This window comes from Lytechinus pictus, chromosome 5 (assembly GCF_037042905.1).
Source record: "Lytechinus pictus isolate F3 Inbred chromosome 5, Lp3.0, whole genome shotgun sequence".
Taxonomy (NCBI): domain Eukaryota; kingdom Metazoa; phylum Echinodermata; class Echinoidea; order Temnopleuroida; family Toxopneustidae; genus Lytechinus; species Lytechinus pictus.
In genome coordinates, this window is record NC_087249.1 from 30,383,412 (window position 1) to 30,406,983 (window position 23,572).

At 35.7% G+C, this 23,572-nt stretch overlaps 1 protein-coding gene across 2 annotated transcripts; it reads left to right on the plus strand.

Annotated features, from left to right (window-relative positions):
* Nucleotides 1-953: 953 nt before the first annotated feature.
* LOC129261578 (lysosomal acid glucosylceramidase-like) lies at nt 954-13,848 on the plus strand. Of its 2 annotated transcripts, none has more exons than XM_064100223.1 (10): nt 954-1,395; nt 1,934-2,125; nt 2,937-3,089; nt 3,928-4,061; nt 5,247-5,419; nt 6,754-6,991; nt 7,523-7,747; nt 8,110-8,273; nt 8,807-8,938; nt 12,622-13,848. In XM_064100223.1, exons 1-10 carry the CDS (start codon nt 1,287-1,289, stop codon nt 12,725-12,727), a joined length of 1,626 nt encoding a protein of 541 aa, XP_063956293.1. In that variant the 5' UTR covers nt 954-1,286; the 3' UTR covers nt 12,728-13,848. The 2 variants fall into 2 exon arrangements, with proteins under 2 accessions (XP_063956293.1, XP_063956294.1); XM_064100224.1 differs by having other exon boundaries at nt 1,038-1,468.
* Nucleotides 13,849-23,572: the final 9,724 nt, after the last annotated feature.

Here is a 23,572-nt window from a genome sequence, read left to right on the forward strand (position 1 = left end):
TATTAAGTTGTATGTTTCTTATGTTTACTGTGCTCTTTCCTGATTCATCGATGGTGAAGACAATCATCTATACTTCCTACACAATTATGAATGATTTGAGAGCCAAATGAGGTGAAATATATCTCAACTGTTAGTAATTTATGTAACAATTGGCTATCCATACTTAAACCACAACTTTAAACCAAAGTTTGAGTTAAACCCGACTTCAGAATACGGGCCATAGAGTCAAGAGGATGTTATTAAAATCCAGTTTGAGCTGGCTTAATGTCTGACAGCGCTATGTCAGGCAAACATGAAACAAAGGAATGTAAAACATGTTGTAAATAACTGCGACCCAGGATGACCACATATTCGATACGATCATTTTTGTTTTCCAAATATTTTTGTTGAAGAGAACATATATGTCATAGATTTGTAGCATCATGTAGCTGTCCGGGGTAGCTGTATGATGTGTTTTGCTTCTAAACACAAAAATAACTCCCTCACCCTATCGTATCAAAATACAAAAAAAAAGGTTTGAACAATATACTTTGGCAGGATAACTTTCAGTATCTAACTTATTATATCTATATCATTCATATCCTATTTGTTCTCCCGTGTTTTCTCTGGATCTTTTTCTTATTCCTCCTCCCCTATTTTTTCTCCTCCTCCTTATTCGTCTTCTTCCTCCTTCTTATTCGTCTTCTTCCTCCTTCTTATTCGTCTTCTTCTTCCTCCTCATTCTTCCCCTTCTTCTCCTTCTGCTCCTCCTTCCTCTTCCCGTCCTTCTTCCTCTTCTTCATCATCTTCTTCTACTTCTCCTTTTTCGTCTTCTTCTTCTTCCTCCTCCTCCTCTTCTTCTTCTTCTTGATCTTCTTCTATATCCTTCTCCTCCTACTTCATCATCTTCTTCACCTGTAATTTTTTTTAATCCGCTCGTTAATCTTAACATAACTTTTCACCCAATTAATTTCATTGACAATTTTCATGGCATGGCGTGCGCGCGCGGTGGCCAGACCTGCCACGCCCACTATTTGCAACGATCAGGTGACTGCTGTTATGCGATCAGCTGATCAGTGAGATACAAGAGTCTGAGGCTGAGCCCCGGGCTCAGCCGGTATACGTTAATTGATCCTGAGCCTGATGCGCCTCCCGAACGTATACAAGTGTCAAAAAGTTGATCAAGAGTCCAGGATCAGGGGCCAGGGCATGCAGGTTATTCGGCACGGTTATTCTTGAATCAGCAAGGCAGCAAAGTTATAACTTTTTACAACAAGGCTATTAACAAATCACAGGGACACGGCAGCATGGGCCTTACGATTGTTCTTTCATGCGTAGTGGCAGTAGTAGTAGTGATGCCGATTTCCTCATCAATTGCTCACAGTCACAGACACAGTCAGGCTCAGAGTGAAGGAGGTAAACCTGTAATGTAAAAGCTGGCAAGTGCCCAGGTTTGAAGTGGCATATTTCAATATTGCCTAAAAAAGAAGTAAGAAGTTTGCTATAAAGTAACAAGTTTGCTATCAGTATCAGCTATAGTTTCTTGTTGGTGTTTTGCTGAGCTTTGGTAGTTTTGGTACACTTGATCTAGTAGGAGAAACAAAAAAGTATTAAAAAATTGTATAGGTCTAGGCTTTTGATATATAATATAACTACTATCAGACAGATTTTTTTTACTATATAGTTCGATGAGGAGAAACAAAAAAAGGGGGAAATGTGAAAATCCCCTCAAAATCATTTCAATTGCATTTTAGGATACCTTCTATTGCTCTTGACTTTTGTCTTTTGAGACTAGTGATATCTCAAATTTCTTGATAAGGGCATTGTTAAGATGGTTTTAGGTGCTGGATATAGACCTACACAGTTTGAATATATAGGGTATTTAATTTTTACAAATGAAATATAAAACATCAATTTTTGCAACTTGAAGTTGTTTGTTTTAATATTATTGTAGTGAAACGTTGCATCCCAAAGAAGTTTTCAGGATCTGAATCCTTTGTCTGTGTGTGTAATTCAACCTACTGTGATACTGTGTCCAGTTATAACCCTCTCACAAGCACAGACTTTACTGTCTTCTCTTCGAGTAGTGCCTCTGATCGGTTGGCGAAGCATGTCTACAACATCTCAGAACAGTCCAATATTACAGGTAGGATCTGATCGAATGCCCAAGGTGTTATGCAAGAAATTTATTGATTTCTTTTCTCTTTTTAGGTGGTCCGTCATGTATATGACAGATATCACCCAATTATTTTTTATTTTGATATCGATTTTTCTTGATTTTGTAACATAACAAAATCATTCATACTAAAAAAATCAAATACTGTAACTGTCTTGTCAGAAAGAACAATGATCAAAAGTGAATCAATGCAAGTAAACAAATAATGAAGCTGATACCATAGAAAACAACTTAGCCTACAGATGATCTGGTGATTTACAGTTGAAATTCTCAGCAGGGGACAATTTTATTTAAATTTGTAATGTATGATGTTTTCTTTTTGCTAATTCAATAAATGCTACAGCCTACAATATTACCAACTCTAGTGACCAATGAATATTTTCATTTCTTCTTATAACTATTTTTCTAAGATCAGTTTGCAATCGATTTTTATCAATTGATTGTTGCATGTATCAAATCAATTGATATAAAAATTATGTTAGAAAATGCAGTTCAATTATCAAAGGTATCTTTGCAGTTGGTTATGAAATTTATATAATTTGTGTGTGTGTGTAAATGTAATTTTGATAGCTTTGATTATTTTCTTTCTATGAGAGATTTGTTAATGAACAAAGAATTAACACATATTTTGGTTGAACAATACTCCATATAATAGTTTGAATGCTTTGCATATATAGTATTTAAATTTTATTTACTATCTTTCCTGATAATATCCAAGCCTTTGCTATTGACCTATTATTGTTATCAGTGAAACTTAATCTTTGGCTCCCTTTAATATCAGATCATGGACTGAAGTTCACAGTCGATGCTAGTCTTAGATACCAGACTGTCCTTGGCTTTGGAGGTGCCTTTACAGATGCAGCCGGGATGAATTTCTTCAACCTTTCAGTTGGGGCACAAGATCTTCTCATCAAATCTTATTACTCAAGCAACGGTACATAGCTTTCTAAATTGTGCAAGATTTTTCTGGTCAATATCAACTCTCATCACATAGCCTACATAAAGTACTCCTGTTTTGATTTCTTGGAAGATAGTTTGACTAAAATGTAAAGGGGGAAAAATACGTTACAGATCAATCATGCAATCTTAAACACATAGGAGTAATGCCAAAAATTTGTTTACAAAAAAAATCAACTTGGGATAAGGGTTAAAGTTATGTTTGAGGTTTAGACTTTTATCTATTTATTAACTTAATCCATTGACTACTGAATTCCGTAATATTTTCATCAGATCAATTTATGTCAGAGCAAACTTTTCTTGGGATTTAGTAACATTTTACTGGATGGTATTTGTAAGAAATGGATCAAAACCTTGATATACATGTCTATCATATTTATGATTGCATGCAATTAAATCTCCTAGATTAATTTTACAATCTATTATCTTAACAATTGCAGTAAGTAAGGTTTTATTTTGTGCCTCTGCCCACAGCTATGTCATCCACTATAAAAAGCAATATGATTCATTGTTTTTTTTAAGTTGTGCATCACAGAAATCATTGCTCATTAATATAACCTAGGGCTTCGATGAATCAACTCAAACTTGGCCGAATGAAGGAGGCTGGCCTGTAGGAGGGACTATAATTTAATAATTGAGTTTTTTTTTTTTTTTTTGGGGGGGGATTGCTAGGACAAATGTCAAAGGTCTTTAAAGGTCATTCATAGAAATGACCCATTAATTATTACAATAACCCTATACCCAGGTCAAATTTAGACTTAATTTTTAATGCAGAAAAAAAATCTTATCTCTGTATTCTTTGTTTCATTTAACAGGTATTGAATACACTATTGGGCGAATTCCAATGGCAAGCTGTGATTTCTCTACCCATCCTTACTCTTACGATGATAACAATGGAGACTTCAGTCTTGAGAACTTCTCTTTAGCTAAGGAGGATCTTCAGTTTAAGGTATTTAATCGCTATCATCCATTTGAAGCAAATTCCACCCAATTAGATGAATATAATAATAATAGGCTTAGAATGGCTTGAGAAGTGTTCTTAAAACTTTTGTGTTAATGTAGTTTGTATTCCCAAGCAATGTTTGTTTAAAGTATGTTTACAGAAGAATTTGGTAAGTAAAATTTGCTCAAAATTGATATTTACATAGTATCCTTTTTTTAATGTTTGCTCATTAATTAGGTGTTATAAAGGGATCACGTTGACGGTGTGGTGATTTGAATGATGCTATAATAAAAAATAAATGCTAATTCAGACATGGTGCAACAAAGCTCATAGCAATGCAAATTTTTTCTCTCAGTTTTTGCATCCAAGACTCATGTAACTTCATAAATCAGTACACTTTTTACATACTTTTATGAGTCTGGGAAATATGAATTTTCCTGCTCAAAACAGTAGGCAAATTTTTTATTATGTTTTAAATAAACAATCTCTGTGGAAGATATGTTTTATAATTATGTGATATATACAGTGGGGCATGTTGGGTGGATGGTTCGGGGAAGGGACGGCATGGAAAAAACGAGTGCCGGGAGGAGCAAGAGTAGGAGGGTGGGTTTGACGAAGGAGGATGCACTAAAGTAGAGGTAGGGAAAAAGATGATTGCCAAAAGCGTGGGGATGAGGTGAATCTGGCCATCAATTCAATTCAATTAGAAAAGGGTGTTTTTTTTATGATCATACAGTATCATAGTATGAGAAAACAGGGCAGCTGGCACTTTCATTTACAAGAATGTTTGCACAATATATTAATATCATAAATGATAAATACATTATAAAAGTAAAACTTTTGAAATACACCCTGGCTTCATCCATCGTTCAAGAAGGACTGGACATTAATGGACACCAGATTTAAGACTTAAGTGTTTTAATTATTGACTTACTAAAAGGCTGATATGTATGAGCAACAAGAATCATTGTATCATCCCTTTGATTGCAAGAGTTTTTTTGCAATCAATTAAAAATATTCTTTGGCAATTTTACATTCTTTGGCAATTTTACTTGAAAAATTAGTAATTAATTGCAAGACACATGATTGATTTAGGCACTGAAAATAGACTTGCAATTGATCTCAAGGATATCTCAAGGATACAGTTGCCATGTTCACCCAGACACACCTTCACCTTGTTTCTACGAATAGATCCCGATGATCAAGTCTGCTCTAGAGCACTCATCAAGACCGGTCAAGCTGTTTGGAAGTCCCTGGTCAGCCCCAGCTTGGATGAAGACAAATGGACATATGAATGGAAAAGGTCAACTGATTGGTCAGCCTGGGGGAAAGTACTTCAAGACTTGGGCTCAATATTTTGTGAGGTAAGGGTGATTAAAGTTGATTAGACATAGGCTGTAGTCTGTTTAATGTTTGCTTAGATCATTCTCAAATTATGTTAGACATGTGTGCACTGTATTACAAACATAAATGATTTCCTCATTTACACAATTGAGCATAACTTTGTATGAGCACCGGCATATAGATGAGATAAGCTTGCAAGGACCATGCCCTCCCCCTAGAAGTTCCACTATCAAGGGGGAAAATGAGAAAAAGAAAGACAATGTTCAAAGGAAAAAAAGTGAATTACCATATTATATTCTGAATATATTGTCAAAATATATGGTATCACAAATTAAGCTTTAAATTTTGTATCAAGTGGGTCAGTATTTTTGCTTGCTCGCTCACAAACTTTCATCAATTTTGCTCCATACACCATGTTCGGCCCTCTCCAAATTGTAGAGTAATTATTACGCCACTGACTGTGAGTCCATGGAAATCTGTAGTAAAATTTGCGATCGATTGTGTATACCAAGTATACCTCTTTATGTTTCTGCCCCTGGATATTTAGAATATATATGGCAAGGATGATAATTAGAGTCAGGATTATTTTAGTAGCAGTTGATATGCTTTAAAGGGGAATTGAACCTGCAGTCTTAATAGCCCCACCTCAAGTTCTCAACTCCTCATATCTGGCCAGGTTCATTACCCCTAATGCAACATTCTTGGCATTGTAGTCTTGTGATATCGGCCCACTTCAATGGCAACACATTTAATAATTTACTGCTCAATACATTCATATCACAATAAATATGTGATCAAGAATAAGCAAATCAGATACCTTTCCTCTCAAAGGCAATTTTATCTACACAAATAAAATCATGGGCTAAATGATCTGTTTTACTGATAGCTATCCTAATAGGTATATTTTAAGACAAGCCATTTATATCACACAGTCATTGAGAGACAACACACAGTTAGCCACAGCTTTAAATGCTTTACAATCAGGTTTACTCAGTTGATGTGCCTCTAAAGCCACCAATCCTGACCCAGTTTTGAAGGATATTTTGGCTGCCTGCAGAATAATACCTTTTTATGCCTGTATGCAATTATAATGTTGAATTTATCTCTTTCAAATGAACTAACCCATGAACTGAGCCGTTACTGAGTCTATTGGAATTATAGCATTAAGTAATAGGTTATTAAGCTTGGTGAAGTTTTGAAATCATAACAGTGCCTTAGATTTTTCCCTGTAATGCATCCCATTTTCAGGAATTGGGGACAAAACTCTCTCAATAGAGTGGCACACTCCATACTGTAAGAATATATCCAAGCCCATCATGGAATATTAACAAGAAACCTCACATTTTCTTTCTAGGTTTGTTGAAGAATACAAGAAAAAGAACCTGACTTTGTGGGGCTTGACTGTCCAAAATGAACCTATTGATGGCGCTATTAAAAACTTCTCCTTCCAGGCAATGCACTTCACCGCCGAGATGGAGCGGGATTTTATCAAAGTAGATCTAGGCCCTGCCCTAGAGTCTTCAGGTCTTCAACCGATTCATCTCATGATGCTTGATGGACAAAGTTTTCATCTTCCAACTTGGCCTCAGATAGTAGGTCAAATTTATGTGTGCAAACATTCAATAGCCTCCATCTTCTTTTTAAAATGCCATATGCCGTCATCTGATGAAGTTATATGATGTACATGTAGGTTGTAAGATTCTCTCTACCCCCTACATGTACGTCCTATAACTTTCTTTTAAATCCTTCCTGTTCGGATATATACACATAGCATTATATTAATCAAAGGAATGCCAGATTTCTGGATTTAATTGGGATTCCAACTTTCCAGTTTTTTCATTACCATTAATTTTTTGTTGTTTCCTCAAAGGATTTATTTCTCCTCAACTTCTAATACAATTAAAATATTGTTCTTTCTTTTTTATATAGTTACGACATGATTCGTAAAGTCAAAATGCAATTACCACTTCTTTTCTCTGTGTGAAATAGCTTGTTTTATCTTCTTCTTTTTTTAGTAAACAAAACTATTTCCTTGTGATGGCTTATGGACCTTCATTTACCCTGGATCCCCTTCATCTCACATGAACATGGCCTTATTTGTGTAAAACTCTTTATCTTTGCAGGTTCTTGGAGACCCTGAAGCTAAAAGGTATGTCTCAGGAATAGGAGTCCACTGGTACATAGACAAGTACACACCATATGAACTGAAGCTTTCTGAGACACATCAGCTGTTTCCAGATCAGTTCTTGCTCTACACAGAGGCCTGCTATGACTCTACCTTCTCAAGCAAATCTGTTGATCTTGGCAGCTGGTCCAGGGGTGAGGGATACAGCAAGAGCATCATCACTGTGAGTTTAACATGATCAAACTCTTGGGCTCAATATTCTGAACTTGAGTTTGACCCTCAAAAGATTTGACTATTTTTACAGCTAACGTGACTGAAGGGGAGGAGGAAATGATTAAAGATCTCAGCCATGAAAATATCCATATTCAGTCTCAAACAATTTCTTGCTGAAGGAAAACTGCAATGACTAGAATTTGAACCCTGGACCCCCCGATTGAAAGATGAATGCAGACTATCAGACCATAACGTCCAACCAGAAAACCAAAATGCTACGAAAATACAGACCGTTTTGATTACAAATGGCATTTTTCCTTATTGTCATTATTGTCTCTTTATTGAAATGCTTGAGCCTATCTTCTAATCCAGGTTATGAACAATTGGGTTACTGGTTGGGTGGACTGGAACTTAGCACTCAATATGGAAGGTGGACCTAACTGGGCCAAGAATTACGTAGATAGTCCTATCCTTGTAAATGCTAGTAACGATGAGTTCTACAAGCAGCCGATGTACTATCATCTAGGTCACTTCAGGTAGGAGCTAATTCTTTATCTCTCTTCTTGGTGGTGGTGGTGGTCAATTTTTACTTGATTATTAAGTAAAGAGCAACCAAAGGTCCTCTCCAAGGGACGTGGTAATGAGAATAAATTCTTCGGGTACTAGCACACCAATTGAAAATCAAGCATTTCATTAATGGAATTTTTTTCACTGACAAAATTTGTTTTATCCATTGGTTACCATAGTAACAATTGAACAGCTATACTTTTCAGCCAATCAAAATCAAGAAACATTGTCAGACCTGTCAGTCAACAAATCTTGATGAAATGCCTCCCAGGCCACAGAATTGTGAGACAACCATGCTACTTACTGCCCTATTACATCTCCTTATACCTTTTAAGGTAAAATAATTGCTATCAGAGTAGTGCAAATGGGATAAAAATGGTCTTCAGATAATATGAATGGTTATCACATTTCTAAAATATTTCATGTAACACTTATTTTCTTCCGTGATGTATTTCTCTTAATCGTTCCCAATTCATGCCATCAACGTCCTCCTGTTTTACAGTAAATTCATTGTGCCAGGTTCAGTGAGAATAGGAACTAGTCGGCAAGAAACAGGAGACATTAAGACGGATAGTGTTTACAGCGTTGCTTTCAGCCTGCCTGATGGGTCCAGGACATTTGTTATTCTCAACATGTGAGTGTCCGTCATTCCGATTTATTTAATATTGGAGGATACTGTCTATGGTAATGAAAACTAGTTGTATAGGAGATTTGGTCTAATTCTCGGTTCATCTGCATGTATTATCATTATTACAGCTGAACCCATTTGGTCTACAATTTAAAGCCATTTGGTCCAACCTTAACTCAACCTAATACTTGTTTCGATCTAGGCACATCCCCACCCCAAAATTGTACACTATTAGTATCCTGTGAACAGTGCTATCATACTATTCAGCTTTTTCCCCTTTGGAAGTGAAATACTTTTATTTTTTTAGTGATAATCCTCCCCCCCTTAACCCTATTCAATGTTCCCTAGTTTAGTAGCAACATATAGTAGGCATGGGGGGCACTATATGACAAAACGTCTTTCACCCAGAAAAATCCAAAATAGCTCTCATAAATTGCAAGAGTGCCCCACTACAAACTGTTATTTGGCTTTAAACAGATGTGCAAGAAACATCCCTTGTTAAGAAAAAAGATTTGTTCTTTGATAAATAATGTTATTTGATAAAAAATTGTTATCTATTAGAATGATTGATATAAAGTCAACATATTTGAAATAGCAAGTTGTTTATAATCCTTGAACTAATTGCAGATTTGACAACAACAAAATTCCTGCGAATAAGAAAATGTGGGAACTGGTATGCGTATAAACATTATGTATGTGAGAATATAGTGTGATGTCAATGATGATCTATGTAGCTAGTGTAGAAAGTGGATTTTGCACTGTAAATATTATTATATATTTTACATGCAAGAGTCCTGAACTATTTTTTTTTTACTTATTGTTATTTCGCCAATTGTGGGTCATTTTGCATCATTCAAACTTCCATTTTGATCTTCATCTAAATTTCAAATCGTTTTTGGATATGCCAATTAATATCCTAAAACCATGGGCGGAAATCCCAGGGGGGACAGGGGGGACGTGTCCCCCCTACTCAAAATAGTAGGGGGGACACAATATCAAATGTCCCCCCTACTATTTTTGGTCTTTTATGATGGTAAGAAATACATCATTCTAAATCGAAATAAAACATGTATTTTGGGACGAGATGACCTTACTTTTCGGATGATAACCTTTTTTTTGCTTGTCAAATTTGCCCGCCCCTTGTCCCCGTAGGCGGACCAGGGGGCCGAGGGGCCCACCCCCCCCCCCCCCGTCTTGGCGGAGCAAAAAAAGGAAAAAAAGAGAAAGAAAGAAAGAAGGAATAAAGGAGGGAAAAAAAGAGAAGAAAAAGAAGAGAAGGACGACGAGTGCATAAAATAAGATGAGGGGAAGACTTGGAAAATAAAAATAATCTTTCGTGCCACTATATAAAATTTTCGCTCGCGCTTCGCGCTCGCATTGCCTGTTAGATGACTTACATATCTTGTTCAGTATGGAGCTCGAATGTTTGGAAGTTTGGAAGTCAATATACAAAACATATTTCACCTCGGAAATCGAACTTTCATTATTTTGTGTGATTTACAAATAGATTTTTAAAAGTGCTCTGTAAAAATGTCAGTTTTATGGTCTGAATATTAACATTTGCTGCTTGCGCTGTGGGCTCGCAAATTTTGATTTATCAGGTACCTATTATTTTCGTGTATTTCATAAAGTTTTCAAAATATCCCTTTTCAGGTCTGATTGTTAAGACGTATCAGCTAGCGCGCTGCACGCTCGCATTTTGATTGGCGAGTTATATATTTTTCAATATTGATTATACAACGAACTACTTAAAATTCCCTTTTGATGACAGTTTATCAAAAAATTTAGCTCGCGATTTGCGCTCGCATTAATGGTTAAAAATATATTAACTGATGCATCCTATTCATAATTACAAAGTGAAATGTCCAGTTTTTATGCTATAATATCATCAGATTTCGCGCCCTTATTAGGCATTAATAAATATATTAATTTAATAATCAAATTGTCCCTTTTGTTTCATCTCGCTTAGCAAGAGGAATAGGAAGATATTCATCATTTTCATATGATGACATGTCGTAAGGATGTCCCGGTCCAATGTCAAAACTCAAAGTAATAATAATGAAAATATCAGCCCTTTTTTAAGCGTGATCCATATCCACCTTACAATTTTTCTACAAAGTGCTTGAAATATATAAAGCTGAAATTGACTCTTTTCAGAACGGAATATCAAAGTTTCATGATTTCATGATTAAAGATGTATTTAGAATGCCTAGATTCTAGGTCTAAATATGAAACACGCGCGCGCATGTTTATTCAGATACTCGACTTGTTCTCTATTTAAATCATTATCCAGTTTTAGATCACAATATCAACATTTTTCTGCTCGCGCTTTGTGCTCGCATTATTAATGTAGGAAGACCTCATATTACTCATCCTTTTCATGAACAGAGTGGCCCATTTTTAGGTCTAAATCTCGATTTTGATCTGCTCGCGCTTCGCGCTCGCATCAATTATTAAATTATATAGCTATCCTGTTCACGATTACAAAAACTGATTATTAAAATTTTCCATTCTTTCTTTAGAAAGTTCAAAATTTTTCAGCTCGCGCTTCACACTCGCATTTTTTAATTGTTGAAATATGTAACGCCTTCATGGCTAAGTGCAAGCAGTCCTTAACAGTTATACCTTTTCAACAGGTGCCAGTTCAAAACGTATATAAAAATTTTCTGCTTGCGCTTTGCGCTAGCGCGCTAGCATTATTAATACTCATCCTTTTCATGATTTACAAAACATGAATAGAGTGTCTCGTTCAGTAAATATTATAGGACTAAATCTCGAAATTTTCCGCTCGCGCTTCGCGCTCGCATCAATTGTTTACTTATATACTTATTCTGCTTAAGTTACAAAAAGTGCTTAAAATTTCCATTCTTTAGGTGAAAAAGTCAAAAAACAATTTAGCTCGCGCTTCGCGCTCGCATTATTTGATAGTTAAATGCTACTTTAACAGGTATCTTTTCCATCAGTTCATTTGTGCTCGCGCTTTGCATTCGTAGTAATTATTAAGTTGCATACACATCTTTTTCAGGATAACAAACATTGCCCAGAATGTTCAAATTTTAGGAAAAAAACATAAATTTCCAAAATATTTGCTCGCGCTTCGCGTTCGCATCATATAAATAGGGATTATGATATCATGTATTAATTTATAAGAATAAAGCTAAGAAGTGACTAATGAGGACTACCCCTTCAAAAAAAAAAAAATCATCTTCGAGCTGCCGATCGGGGAAATTATGGCTGAAAAAAAATTCTGCCGCCCCCTCCCCCCCCCCCTATTGGCGAAGGCTGGATCCGCCCCTGTGTCCCCCCTACCTTTTGGGAGAGATTTCCGCCCCTGCCTAAAACAAATAGAAATTATTCCTAGATTTCTGTCAGCCAGAATCTCTTAAAAGTTTGTTTATACTATTATGTAAGATGGACAGCTGCAACTGGACTACAAGCTGTGGTCATCAGCCTGTTGCGGCGGTTGCTGTGTGTTATCGGCTCTTTACAGCTGTCAGTCCACCCCGGGCCTCCCCAGTTTAAATGAAAGAAATGAAAACTCTCCCAAAAACTGAAAGTGGGGTGGTCATTCCCCACTAGAGCTCCAATTCGGACATAACATCCAAGGCAATGGGGTTCCTTTGTGGGGTTCCTGATGGGGTATTTTTTAAATGAGGGAGACACTTTAATGATATCTTTCTTTTTCATAGGGCAAACGAGGAGTACCCAATTAGCATCCATGATCCTTCCGTTGGTTTCATCAACGGGGTCTTACCCCCGAGAGCCATACAGACGTACATATGGAAGCCATCTTAACTGATATACCCTACTGGAAATGAGCTGTCCTTATGTCTATGGGAATCGAAATTCAGTGGATTAATGATATGACTAAATGACAATGAGTCAAGTGTGTAAATATGACATTCCATCAAGTGTGTATGAGACTAAATGACAATCAGCCAAGTGTGTATTAGACTAAATGGCAATCAGTCAAGTGTGTATTAGACTAAATGACAATCAGCCAAGTGTGTATTAGACTAAATGACATACAACCACTGCAAGTACGTGTGTAGTAGACTAAATGGCAATCAGTCAAGTGTGTATTAGACCAAATGACAATCAGTCAAGTGTGTATAAGACTAAATGACAATCAGCCAAGTGTGTATTAGACTAAATGACAATCGGTCAAGTGTGTACGTATTAAGACTAAATGGCAATCAGCTGAGTGTGTATTAGACTAAATGACAATCGGCCAAGTGTGTATTAATTTGACTAAATGACAATCAGCCAAGTGTGTATTAGACTAAATGGCAATCAGCCGAGTGTGTATTAGACTAAATGACAATCAGCCAAGTAGTAGACCGGCCAATTTTTTAAACAATAATTTGGACGGCAAAATAATTGGTTAATGCTTGCTAATGCTTGGCATCATATAGCTAAAAGTCTTGCAAAAATACCCAGGAATAGCGCACGACCCGATGCCAAGCGCACTTTTGCGTGAAAGTGTCATAAAGTGTGTATTAGAGTAATGACAATCGACAAAGCACCTTTTAGTTTTACCATACTTTTTTTTCATATTGTTGTTCAAATGAATTATTTTAACCAAGATGACAATCAGCCTTATGTTTTTTTAGACCAAACGATGGACTATCTGGCCCCAATTAATAGTAGACCATGTACATACTTTTCTACATAGTGTCATCAGGCAAACCTGCATGAGTCAAAATGGCTGTGAATTCTTGTACTCAGCATTCAGCAGTTGATACTTTTCTTGCGGCTTAGTCAAGTTTTCTCTTCTTGGGGCTTCTTGGCCTTCTTTTACTTCTTTCAAGAAACTAAGACTCCTTTTTTTCGCAAATGTAACTCAGGATAATGTATATGTATCGTAAACAATATATTGATATTGATCAATAAATTCAATTCAGTCATTCTTGTTACTTTTTGTATCTGTCTTATTTCCGAATTCTTCATTGATAGTGCCATTAATTATACCAGTATTTAATGTGGTTACTTGGAGAATCTGATGACATAATTTTGACAAGATTTGTTTGTGAGTCGCCCCATCTAATCTGTGTTAAAATAAAATATGAATATCTATAATATGTATGTGTGTTAGCAATTTCACCAATAAATGGATGATATATTAAAAAAGAACTGGTTGGTTGTAAAAAAAAATTAAATGTTTTTTAAGGAAAATTTATTACAGTGAAGAATCAGGTGCTTAAATTGGGTATGCCAATTGTTAGAAAGGAACTACTAGTTGTAGATTCATAAAGGAAAAAATGACAAAGTAATTAAAAAACAAGAGATTGTTGGTATTGCTATTGGTCAAAATAATGCTACATCAATAATTTTATGTGTTTTCTTTGAAGTGACACCTATATGCATAAAAATCCTGACCTATATAGCGAAATTATACCCTTCATAATTTATGTAAGATACACCTTTAAAAAATTCAGTTGATTCGGGGGAAAAAACAATTTGTCTGATTTCTTTTGTCATCATTATTAGACTATATGCTACACTTTAAAGTGTTTCGGTTGTGAGTGAAAAATGATTTGCACAAAACTTGAAAATATAAAAGTAGACGTTAATCAGGAAGAACACATGGACTTTAGCTAGGAAGATATCTTTTACCTTTTTTATAAGTTTCCTTGACCAAAAGACTTATAGAGCGCCATGTAAAGCGTGAAAACTGCGGGGGATGTTTGAAATAAACTACTTCTGAAGGTTTCCATGGCGAAGAAGAATAGTGTAGTAGGTTTTACGGTACACCATGTATCTTTCCTGGGCAAGTGTTGGTCCTGAAAAGGACCTCCCAAATAAACTGTTGTTTTACATTCAGTTATGTCCTCAGATTCAGCTGGCACAAAAAGGTAAAGGTTGTGCATATACCCCCGGTGCATACCTAGGGTTAAAATGTTAATTTTAAGTGGTAAAGTTATTACAAAGTGTTCAAATGTATCTGTTTTATTTCAATTGGCTAAAAATGCAAAAGAAATGTACCGCACGGTCATTTTGTTTTCGCCTTTTTTCCTTGAAAATTAGCATTTCTGTGCAGACCGATTTCTGTGAGCTTTACAAAAAATGGACAGTGCTTGCTCAAGTCTATTATTCTGTCAAAACTTTTATAGATGAGACCCAAACCCAAGAATATATGTGAAAAAATATATTATTCAATTCCCAGGACTCATCTTGACACGTACCCCTAATGCTCCCATCAAGGATTATAGGATTAGGAACGCCCACGTGTCCCTGATTGGATAGAATCCCTCAATAAACGTTTAGTTTGCCTTGATAAAGATTTATTATACATAGTATCCCGTAATTAGTAACCAACTGGAATAAAATTATTGGAAATGGTTTTTTGACTGATTTGAGTAGGTATGGGTGTCAACATTTACCAAAAAAAAGTTAGGAGGAATACGGGTTGGGGAAAGTGTTTTTTTTTCAAGGTCAAAGGTCAATGACCTTTTTAAATATACTGTATCATGGTATCTCCCAGATAAAATATTACAGGTTGGTGATCATGGTGTCAAAATGCACAGATTCTTACAAGAGGATCAAATAAAATAAAATCAAGTACCTACAATGCTCATTCACCCATGAAATTCAAGGTCAAAGCCTTTTTACATTATATACCATGCATATACGGTATAATGGTATCTCTGAGATGAAAAGGTGCAGCCCAGGACCAAAATCCAATTGAAACCAGTTGGATTTCCAACTGGTTTCAATTGGTTTCAATTGGTTTTAACTGGTTTCAATTGGTTTTAACTGGAATTTAACAATTTCCAGTTGAAACCAATTGAAACCAGTTGGGCAACTGGAAATCCTAACTGGAACCAGTTGGGCAACTGGAAATCCTAACTGGAACCAGTTGGGTAACTGGAAATTACTTCCAACTGGAAATGATTTCTAACTGGAACCAGTTGGGCAACTGGAAATCCTAACTGGAACCAGTTGGGCAACTGGAAATCCTAACTGGAACCAGTTGGGTAACTGGAAATGACTTCCAACTGGAAATGATTTCTAACTGGAACCAGTTGGGTAACTGGAAATCCTAACTAGAACCAGTTGGGTAACTGGAAATGACTTCCAATTGGAAATGATTTCTAACTGGAACCAGTTGAACTGGAAATCCCAACTGGAACCAGTTGGGCAACTGGAAATCCTAACTGGAACCAGTTGGGTAACTGGAAATGACTTCCAACTGGAAATGATTTCTAACTGGAACCAGTTGGGTAACTGGAAATCTAGCTAACTTGAACCATGCAGTTGTGTAACTGGAAATCCTAACTGGTACCAATTGGGTAACTGGAGATGACTTCTAACTGGAAAGATGGGTAATTTGAAATTAATTCTAATTGGAACCAGTTGGGTAACTGGAAATAAAACTGGAACCAGTTGGGTAACTGGAAATGATTTCCAATTGGTTTCCAATTGGAAATTTTCCAGTTACCCAACTGGATCCAATTGAAACCAGTTAATTTGCATATTATCTGCCAGTGTGCACAGATTAATGTTTTATGAGATTCATCATCATTAACAATGTATCTATTTAATTCTTTTCAATTTCAAGTGCCACACTTTTTAAAGATAAGTATTTAGAATACTTAGCAGTGAAAACCATGTTCATAAATGTTATAGATTATAATTAAAACAGATTAAAGGATAATTAGTACACCACTAACTGTTACCAGATTACATCAAATAAAAATACATATATTAGAAGATCTTCCATATAATATATACATATGAAAGTCTGTATTTTATCAATGCCCTTTACATTGGTATCAATAGACATATAATACTGCTTCTGTGTTGGCATATGAGCAATAGTTAGTGGATCCAGTTGGAAACCAATTGGTTTCAACTGGTTCCAGTTGAAACCAGTTGCCTCCAATTGGTTTCAACTGGAACCAATTGAAACCAGTTGCCTCCAATTGGATTCAATTAGTGTTAATAGGGAAATTGGAACAACTGGAACCAATTGACACCGATTGCCAACTGGTTCCAGTTGCCCAATTGGTTTTAACTGGAACCAATTGGCAACTGGTTTTCAATTGGAACCAGTTGGTTTTAACTGGAACCAATTGGCAACTGGTTTTCAATTGGAACCAGTTGTTCCAATTTCCCTATTGAAACCAGTTGGCCAACTGGTTTCAATTGGTTTTGCCCTAATTGGTTTTAACTGGATTTTGGTCCTGGGAGGTTGGTGATCTTGGTGTCAAAATGCAGAGGTTCTTACAGAAAGATCAAATATAATCAAATCAAGTACCTACAATGCTCATTCACCAATGAAATTCAAGGTCAAAGCCTTTCAAAGCTCAATGACCTTTTTTTTTTACATTGTATACCATATACGGTATAATGGTATCTCTGAGATGAAAAGGTGCAGGTTGGTGATCTTGGTGTCAAAATGCAGAGGTTCTTACAGGTAGATCAAATAAAATAGAATTAAGTACCCAGAATGCACATTAAACAATAAAATTCAAGGTCAAAGCCTTTCAAAGGTCAATGACCTTTTTTTACATTATGTATCGTACTGTATAATAGTATCTCTGAGATGAAACGGCACAGGTTGGTGATCGTTGTATCAAAATGCCCAGATTCTTACAGGAAGGTCAAATAAGATAAAGTTAATCACCTAGAATGCATATTAATCCATAAAGTTCAAGGTCAAAGGTCAATAACCTTTTTACATAGGCTATATACCATATAAAGGTATCTCTGAGATAAAACGCTGCATGTTGGTGATTTTGATGTCAAAAAGCAATTTTTGCAAGAAGATAAAAAAGACTCAAAATAATCATACAGAATAATCCAATATCCAAAGTCAAAGGTCAAAAGTTGATAGATATTTATATATCCATGCATGATTCCCCCCCAAAAAAGAAATTAATCCATTATATTAACATTTTATTTGTAAATAATAGAAAGAAAGATAACTATTTGTAATGAAAACATGGAAGTCTATTAAATAATTTCATTCTGAAGTAAGGATAAAAAATGGCCATGGAAAATATATTTAGGAGTTAAAGGTCAATCAACTATGTCAATAACGTCAGGGAATTTAAGTAAATAGGTCGATATAACGTGATTGTGGCATGTAGGTATAGTGATTCTGATGGAAAAAAGACTGACCCGCGTGGAAAAAGAACACAAATTTAATAGTTGAATCCTTGACCAATTATGATGTCAAAATACAAGTCCGAGGTAAAATTGGATCAAATAGCACTTTTTCTTATAATATACTGTAATGGATTGACAAAAGTGTAAAAAAATCATGTGTGATATAATTTGAAATGGTGACAATGGTGAAGTTACCTAAAGTAGTAGCATTTAGATATGCATTTTATAAATCTAAATCAAGGTACTAATTTCTCTGTAGCAATAGGTCACTAACCTCAAATGCTACAATCAATACTATAAAACTATAACTTAATCTGTAAATGGAAAGGATAGGCCTAACTCTTAGGGCAAGCATCATCCGATAACATTTTCATATAGCCAGGGACAATGACGAAGAATTAAAATAAGGCAATCATTAGAGCTGCAGCTAATTTGTCATAGATGAAGTTAAGTGTCTCAACTTCAGCAAAGAGTAATTGAACTCTTGAAAACCTTCTGACATTTTCAGGACTTATATCTGGCCCATTCAATGAAAGCCTTACGTTCTGTCAAGGGATATCAGACCAGGATCTATATTATGACTGATATGTTGCACAGCTTGATTCTCAAGAACTGGAAGTGGTGCTGTAGGACTTTTGTTAGGTCGATGGATGTGTACTTGTAAGCTATTATCTCCTTTTGAATTTCATTGTTATATGCCTAATTTGTGCATGATAGCAATCAGTTGTTCTGGACCAAAAACATGATCCTTGTACAAACTGATACCTAGTAGAAATAGCATCATGGGTGACGTACGGCAGAGAGCAGATATGAAGTTTTCTCCTGCAACATTAGCATCACAAGAGATTCTGGCAGTTCGCAATGAACTGATGAAAGGTAATGAATAATAATACAGGAATTCACCTTTGTTGAAGTTGATATATATGTAATTTGCTACATGTATGACAGAAGCTGCAGCTCTAATGATGGCCTTCATTTCATCATCATCATCATCCCTCTGCTGTTTGGAAATGCTCTCAGATGATGCTAGCTGTGACATGAGAGTTAGACCTATCCTATCCATTTTCAAAAGATTAAGCTAATAGTTTATAATATGTATTATAGCATTGAGGTGAGTGGCCTATCGCTGGAGAGAAAAGACATGACAACCTTGATTTAGATATAATGATGCATTAAATGCTGCTACTTAAAATAAAAATCATTTCAAATTATATACTTGATTTTATTTATTTTTTCAGTGCTTTTGGCAATGCATCGCAGTATATGAAAAAGTGTTATTTGGTTATCAACATTTTTTTACTTAATTTCCACTGATATTTTGGATTTTGGACATCTGACCCCTAAATACATTCTCCATGGCCTTCATTATTTCAGACCGAAATTATGAAACCTCCATGTTTTCATTACAAATTAGCCATGGTTATTTACGTTATTCAGAAATAAAATATGAACACAAAAATTTGTTTTTTTTGTTATTTTTATGTCATATAGATTATATATTTCCTCTGATGTAGGATTTCAAGGGTGAAAGGTTATTCTTTATACTTATTTTAGTGTTGTTTAATTGTCTTGTACAAGTCTTTGCATTTTGACACCAAGATCACCAACCTGCGGTGTTTTATCTCAGAGATACCATTATTATTATCTAATGTTAAAAAGAACATTGACCTTTGTCCTTGAATTTTATGGGTGAATGTGCATTCTCGATGCTTAATTTTATTTTATCTTCCTGTAAGAATATGCGTGTTTTGACACCAAGAACACCAACCTGCGCCGTTTTATCTTAGAGATACAATTATATAATATCGGGTATATATACATGTAGTATAAAAAGGACATTGACTTTTGGCCTTAGATTTTACGCGTGAATGTGAATTCTAGGTACTTAATTTTATTATATTTGATCTTCTGGTAAGAATCTGTGCATTTTGACACCATGATCACCATCACGTATATCTCAGAGATACCATTATACGGTATGGTATATAATGTAAAAAGGTAATTGACCTTTTGAAAGGCTTTGACCTTGAATTTTATAGGTAAATGTGCATTCTAGGTAATTAATTTTATTCTATTTGATATTCTGGTAAGAATTTGTGCATTTTGACACCATTATTACCAACCTGTGCCTTTCCATCTCAGAGATACCATTATACAGTATATACAAAAAGGTCATTGACCTTTGACCTTGAAAAAAAGCACTTTCCCCAACCCGTATTCCTCCTAACTTTTTTTTGGTAAATGTTGACACCCATACCTACTCAAATCAGTCAAAAAACCATTTCCAATAATTTTATTCCAGATTGGCTCTTTTGTGGTCTAATTTAGGGATACTAACAGTGCGTCCCACAAAAAACGAAACCGAGATTTATCGACGATTTATCATAACTTAATCACAAATACAATAGACAAATGACCTACCATTGTAAAGCTTAGAATCTCCTCTTTCATCTGAAATTACTTAGATTATTTCTCATCACGCATGAGTGAGCAAAAACAATTTGAAGAGGGGATACCAAAAAGTCACTTGGCGGGCTGTATCTGGTTTTTAAAAAGAAAACCACATTTAAAAAAAGTTCAATATCTGCTCTTTAATTTGATACCTCAATTTCAGAAAATGGTCAAGAAATAACAAAGTTCTGGCTATTTGAAATAAGATTTGAATTTCAATAATTTCATAAAATGAAGAGGTTTTACAGGCTAGTGTTCGAACTCACTTGACACTCCGTTTTGTTGACGATCAGCCATGCAATTAAGTCTTTTGTTAACCGTGCGATAGCTTCTGTGGGAAACCGGTGAAAACACGTTTTATTGAAATTATGGAAATACAAGCATTGTTTCGAGGGAACATAACTTTTTTACTTCTTGACCATTTTCTGTGATTAAGGTATCAAATAAAAGAGCAGATATTGAACTTTTTAGGCATGTGATTTTCTTTTTGAAATTCAGATACCCCCCGCCAAAGAAGTTTTTGGTATATCCTTTCTTCAAATTGTTTTGCTCACTCATGCGTGAATAAGGAATAATCTAAGTAATATCAGGGGAGCGTTTCATGAAAGGACTTGTCGGACGTTTTATCCGACAGTTACCATAGTAACAGTACCTCTCAGCCAATCAACATCAGAGAAATATGTCAGATCTGACAGCTTGTCGGATGAAAATGTTGATGAAACACTCCCCAGATGAAAGAAGAGATTCTAAGCTTTAAATTGGTAGGTCATTTTTCTATTTTATTAATGATTGAATTATGATTAATCATCGCTAAATCTCGGTTTCGTTTTTTCTGGGACGCACTGTATATATATATGCATCCTTATATTCTACCGTCCCTCGATTTGCCGCCACCGTGACTGAGCTGCAGTTTGCTTCTCTTTCTTTCTTTCTGTCTGTCTGTCTTTCTTTCTTTCTTCCTTCATTTCCTTTCTTCTCTTATTTTTTCTTTCTTTCCTTCTTTCTTTCTATTTCTTGCTTTCTTTCGTTCTTTCTTTTTTCTTTTTTTTTCTTTTTTGTGTGTGCATGGCAACATGTGTTTTAATCAGGGCGGTAGCTATAAGGGAGGGGGTGACACCCCCAACATTCATGGCAGTCGGCAAAATTGACTCTATAGGGAGAAAGAAAGGAAGGAAGAAAAAAAAAGAGCCTGATAGAGGACAGGGGGGAGGGGCAAGAGCCAAAAATTCCCTTTCCTTTCATCTTTTTCTTTTTGTTCTTAGCCAGTACGTGCTATGCGGATTGCGTCCGGGGCAGTGGCGGCACCAGGATTTTTAACCTCGGGGGAGGCAAAAGAAAATTTGAGGGGAAACACAATTTTTTTTGCCTATTTCACAAATTCGAGCGAGAAGCGTGAGCCATCTTTTTCAATGTATGCACTACTGACTTGAAAAGGGATCTAAGGACTAGCTGTTTGCATATATTGGATCATGCAGATTATATCTCACCAAATAAATAATGCGAGCGCGATCGAAGCTCGCTGAAATTTTTTACATCCTCAGATGATAACTGGACGTTCTAAGCACTTTTGTTATCATCATAGGCGGCGGTTGTCGGTCCCCCCCCTAAAATTTTGGTTGATATATAACCTTTTTTTTTTTTGCTTGTCAAAAATTTTTGGTGGTCCCCCCTTGCGGCTTCCGCCGCCAATGCTTATCATGAACTGGATGGCTATCTAACTAAACAATTGATGCGAGTGCATAGCGCGAGCTGAAAATTTATTAATGAAAATTATTAGTACACAGGATGTATGTCTCGCTTAAAAAAAAATTATGAAAACTCTAATCGCGAGGAGCACATTGACTTGAACACTGGAGCCCGCATTCTGATAGCGTGGTTTAACTTAACCCTAGTCTAAGTGTGGTAATAAACTGCCATGTTTAAACCTATAGGTTTAAATTTCGTATTCCGATAGCAAGGTTTAAGTTAACCCTGGTCTAAGTGTGGTAATAAATCCTCAAAAAGTTAAACTCGCGCAGGGGGTAGTTTAAGCCTGGTTTAAATCCAACAAATCATGGCCAACAAATTTTTAGAATGTATGACTATATTGCATTTTGAGCTATACTTCCTCAGTTTTCTACCGATTCTCATGAAATTTGGAACACACATTGGTCTTAAGGTAAGGTGGTGTAAGAATTTATTTTTGTTTGCTTTTTCGGAAATTGTGTTGCCATGGTAACAGTATATTATGGCAAAAATTTTGCCGTTTAAAATACATCATCAGTTTTCTACCAATCTCATGAAAATTGGCTCACACATTGGTTTTGAGGTAAAGATGTTTATGCCCCGGCCATGTGAACAGATAAATTATGTGCTTAATCATATAACTTTTCATAGATTATCAAAGTAGTAGACGTTATTTTTGTTAAAAAAAACAAATGTTTGGTGTCTTTGAACACATCATTTGTTTCACTTTTTTTCCTATGGGCTAACTCGCCCCGCCTATATGACGGGCGAACTTGCCCTATAGCTTGCATGCAGGGTGGGGCAGGTTCGCCCTGCAGCGATTTTTTTATGGCCCATTTTTGTCATTACCGTGTGCAAATAGGGTATTAGGTATACTATATAGCATGGGTGTCGATCACGGGGGGGGGGGATGGGGGGATATATCCCCCCCCAATATTTCAAGTGGGGGAAATGGCCTGTATTATCATCCCCCCCCCCCAATAATTCAGGGTAGAAAAATTGTAATAATGATGATGAAAAAATGAAAAGTTTGATAATGATGATTATAGTGATGATTATAGTATGCCATCAATCAGTTTGTTTCCCTTGCAATTTGTGTATATTGTTATTAAATAAAAACATTCTTTTCCAGGGCTTTTAAACAGATGGGTGGAGGTTCAAGATGAAAAAGAATTAAATGTTTATCTACCGGTATATGATATTTTTTAAACACATGATATAAAAGGACCCCGATGAAAAAAAACTTTTGTTGATAGGGTGTTCCATCCCACCAGTGGTGAATAAATTAATTTAAAGAAATCAATTAATTCAAAAGGGTGGAAAAATAAACGGGTGGAAAGGGGTGGCAAG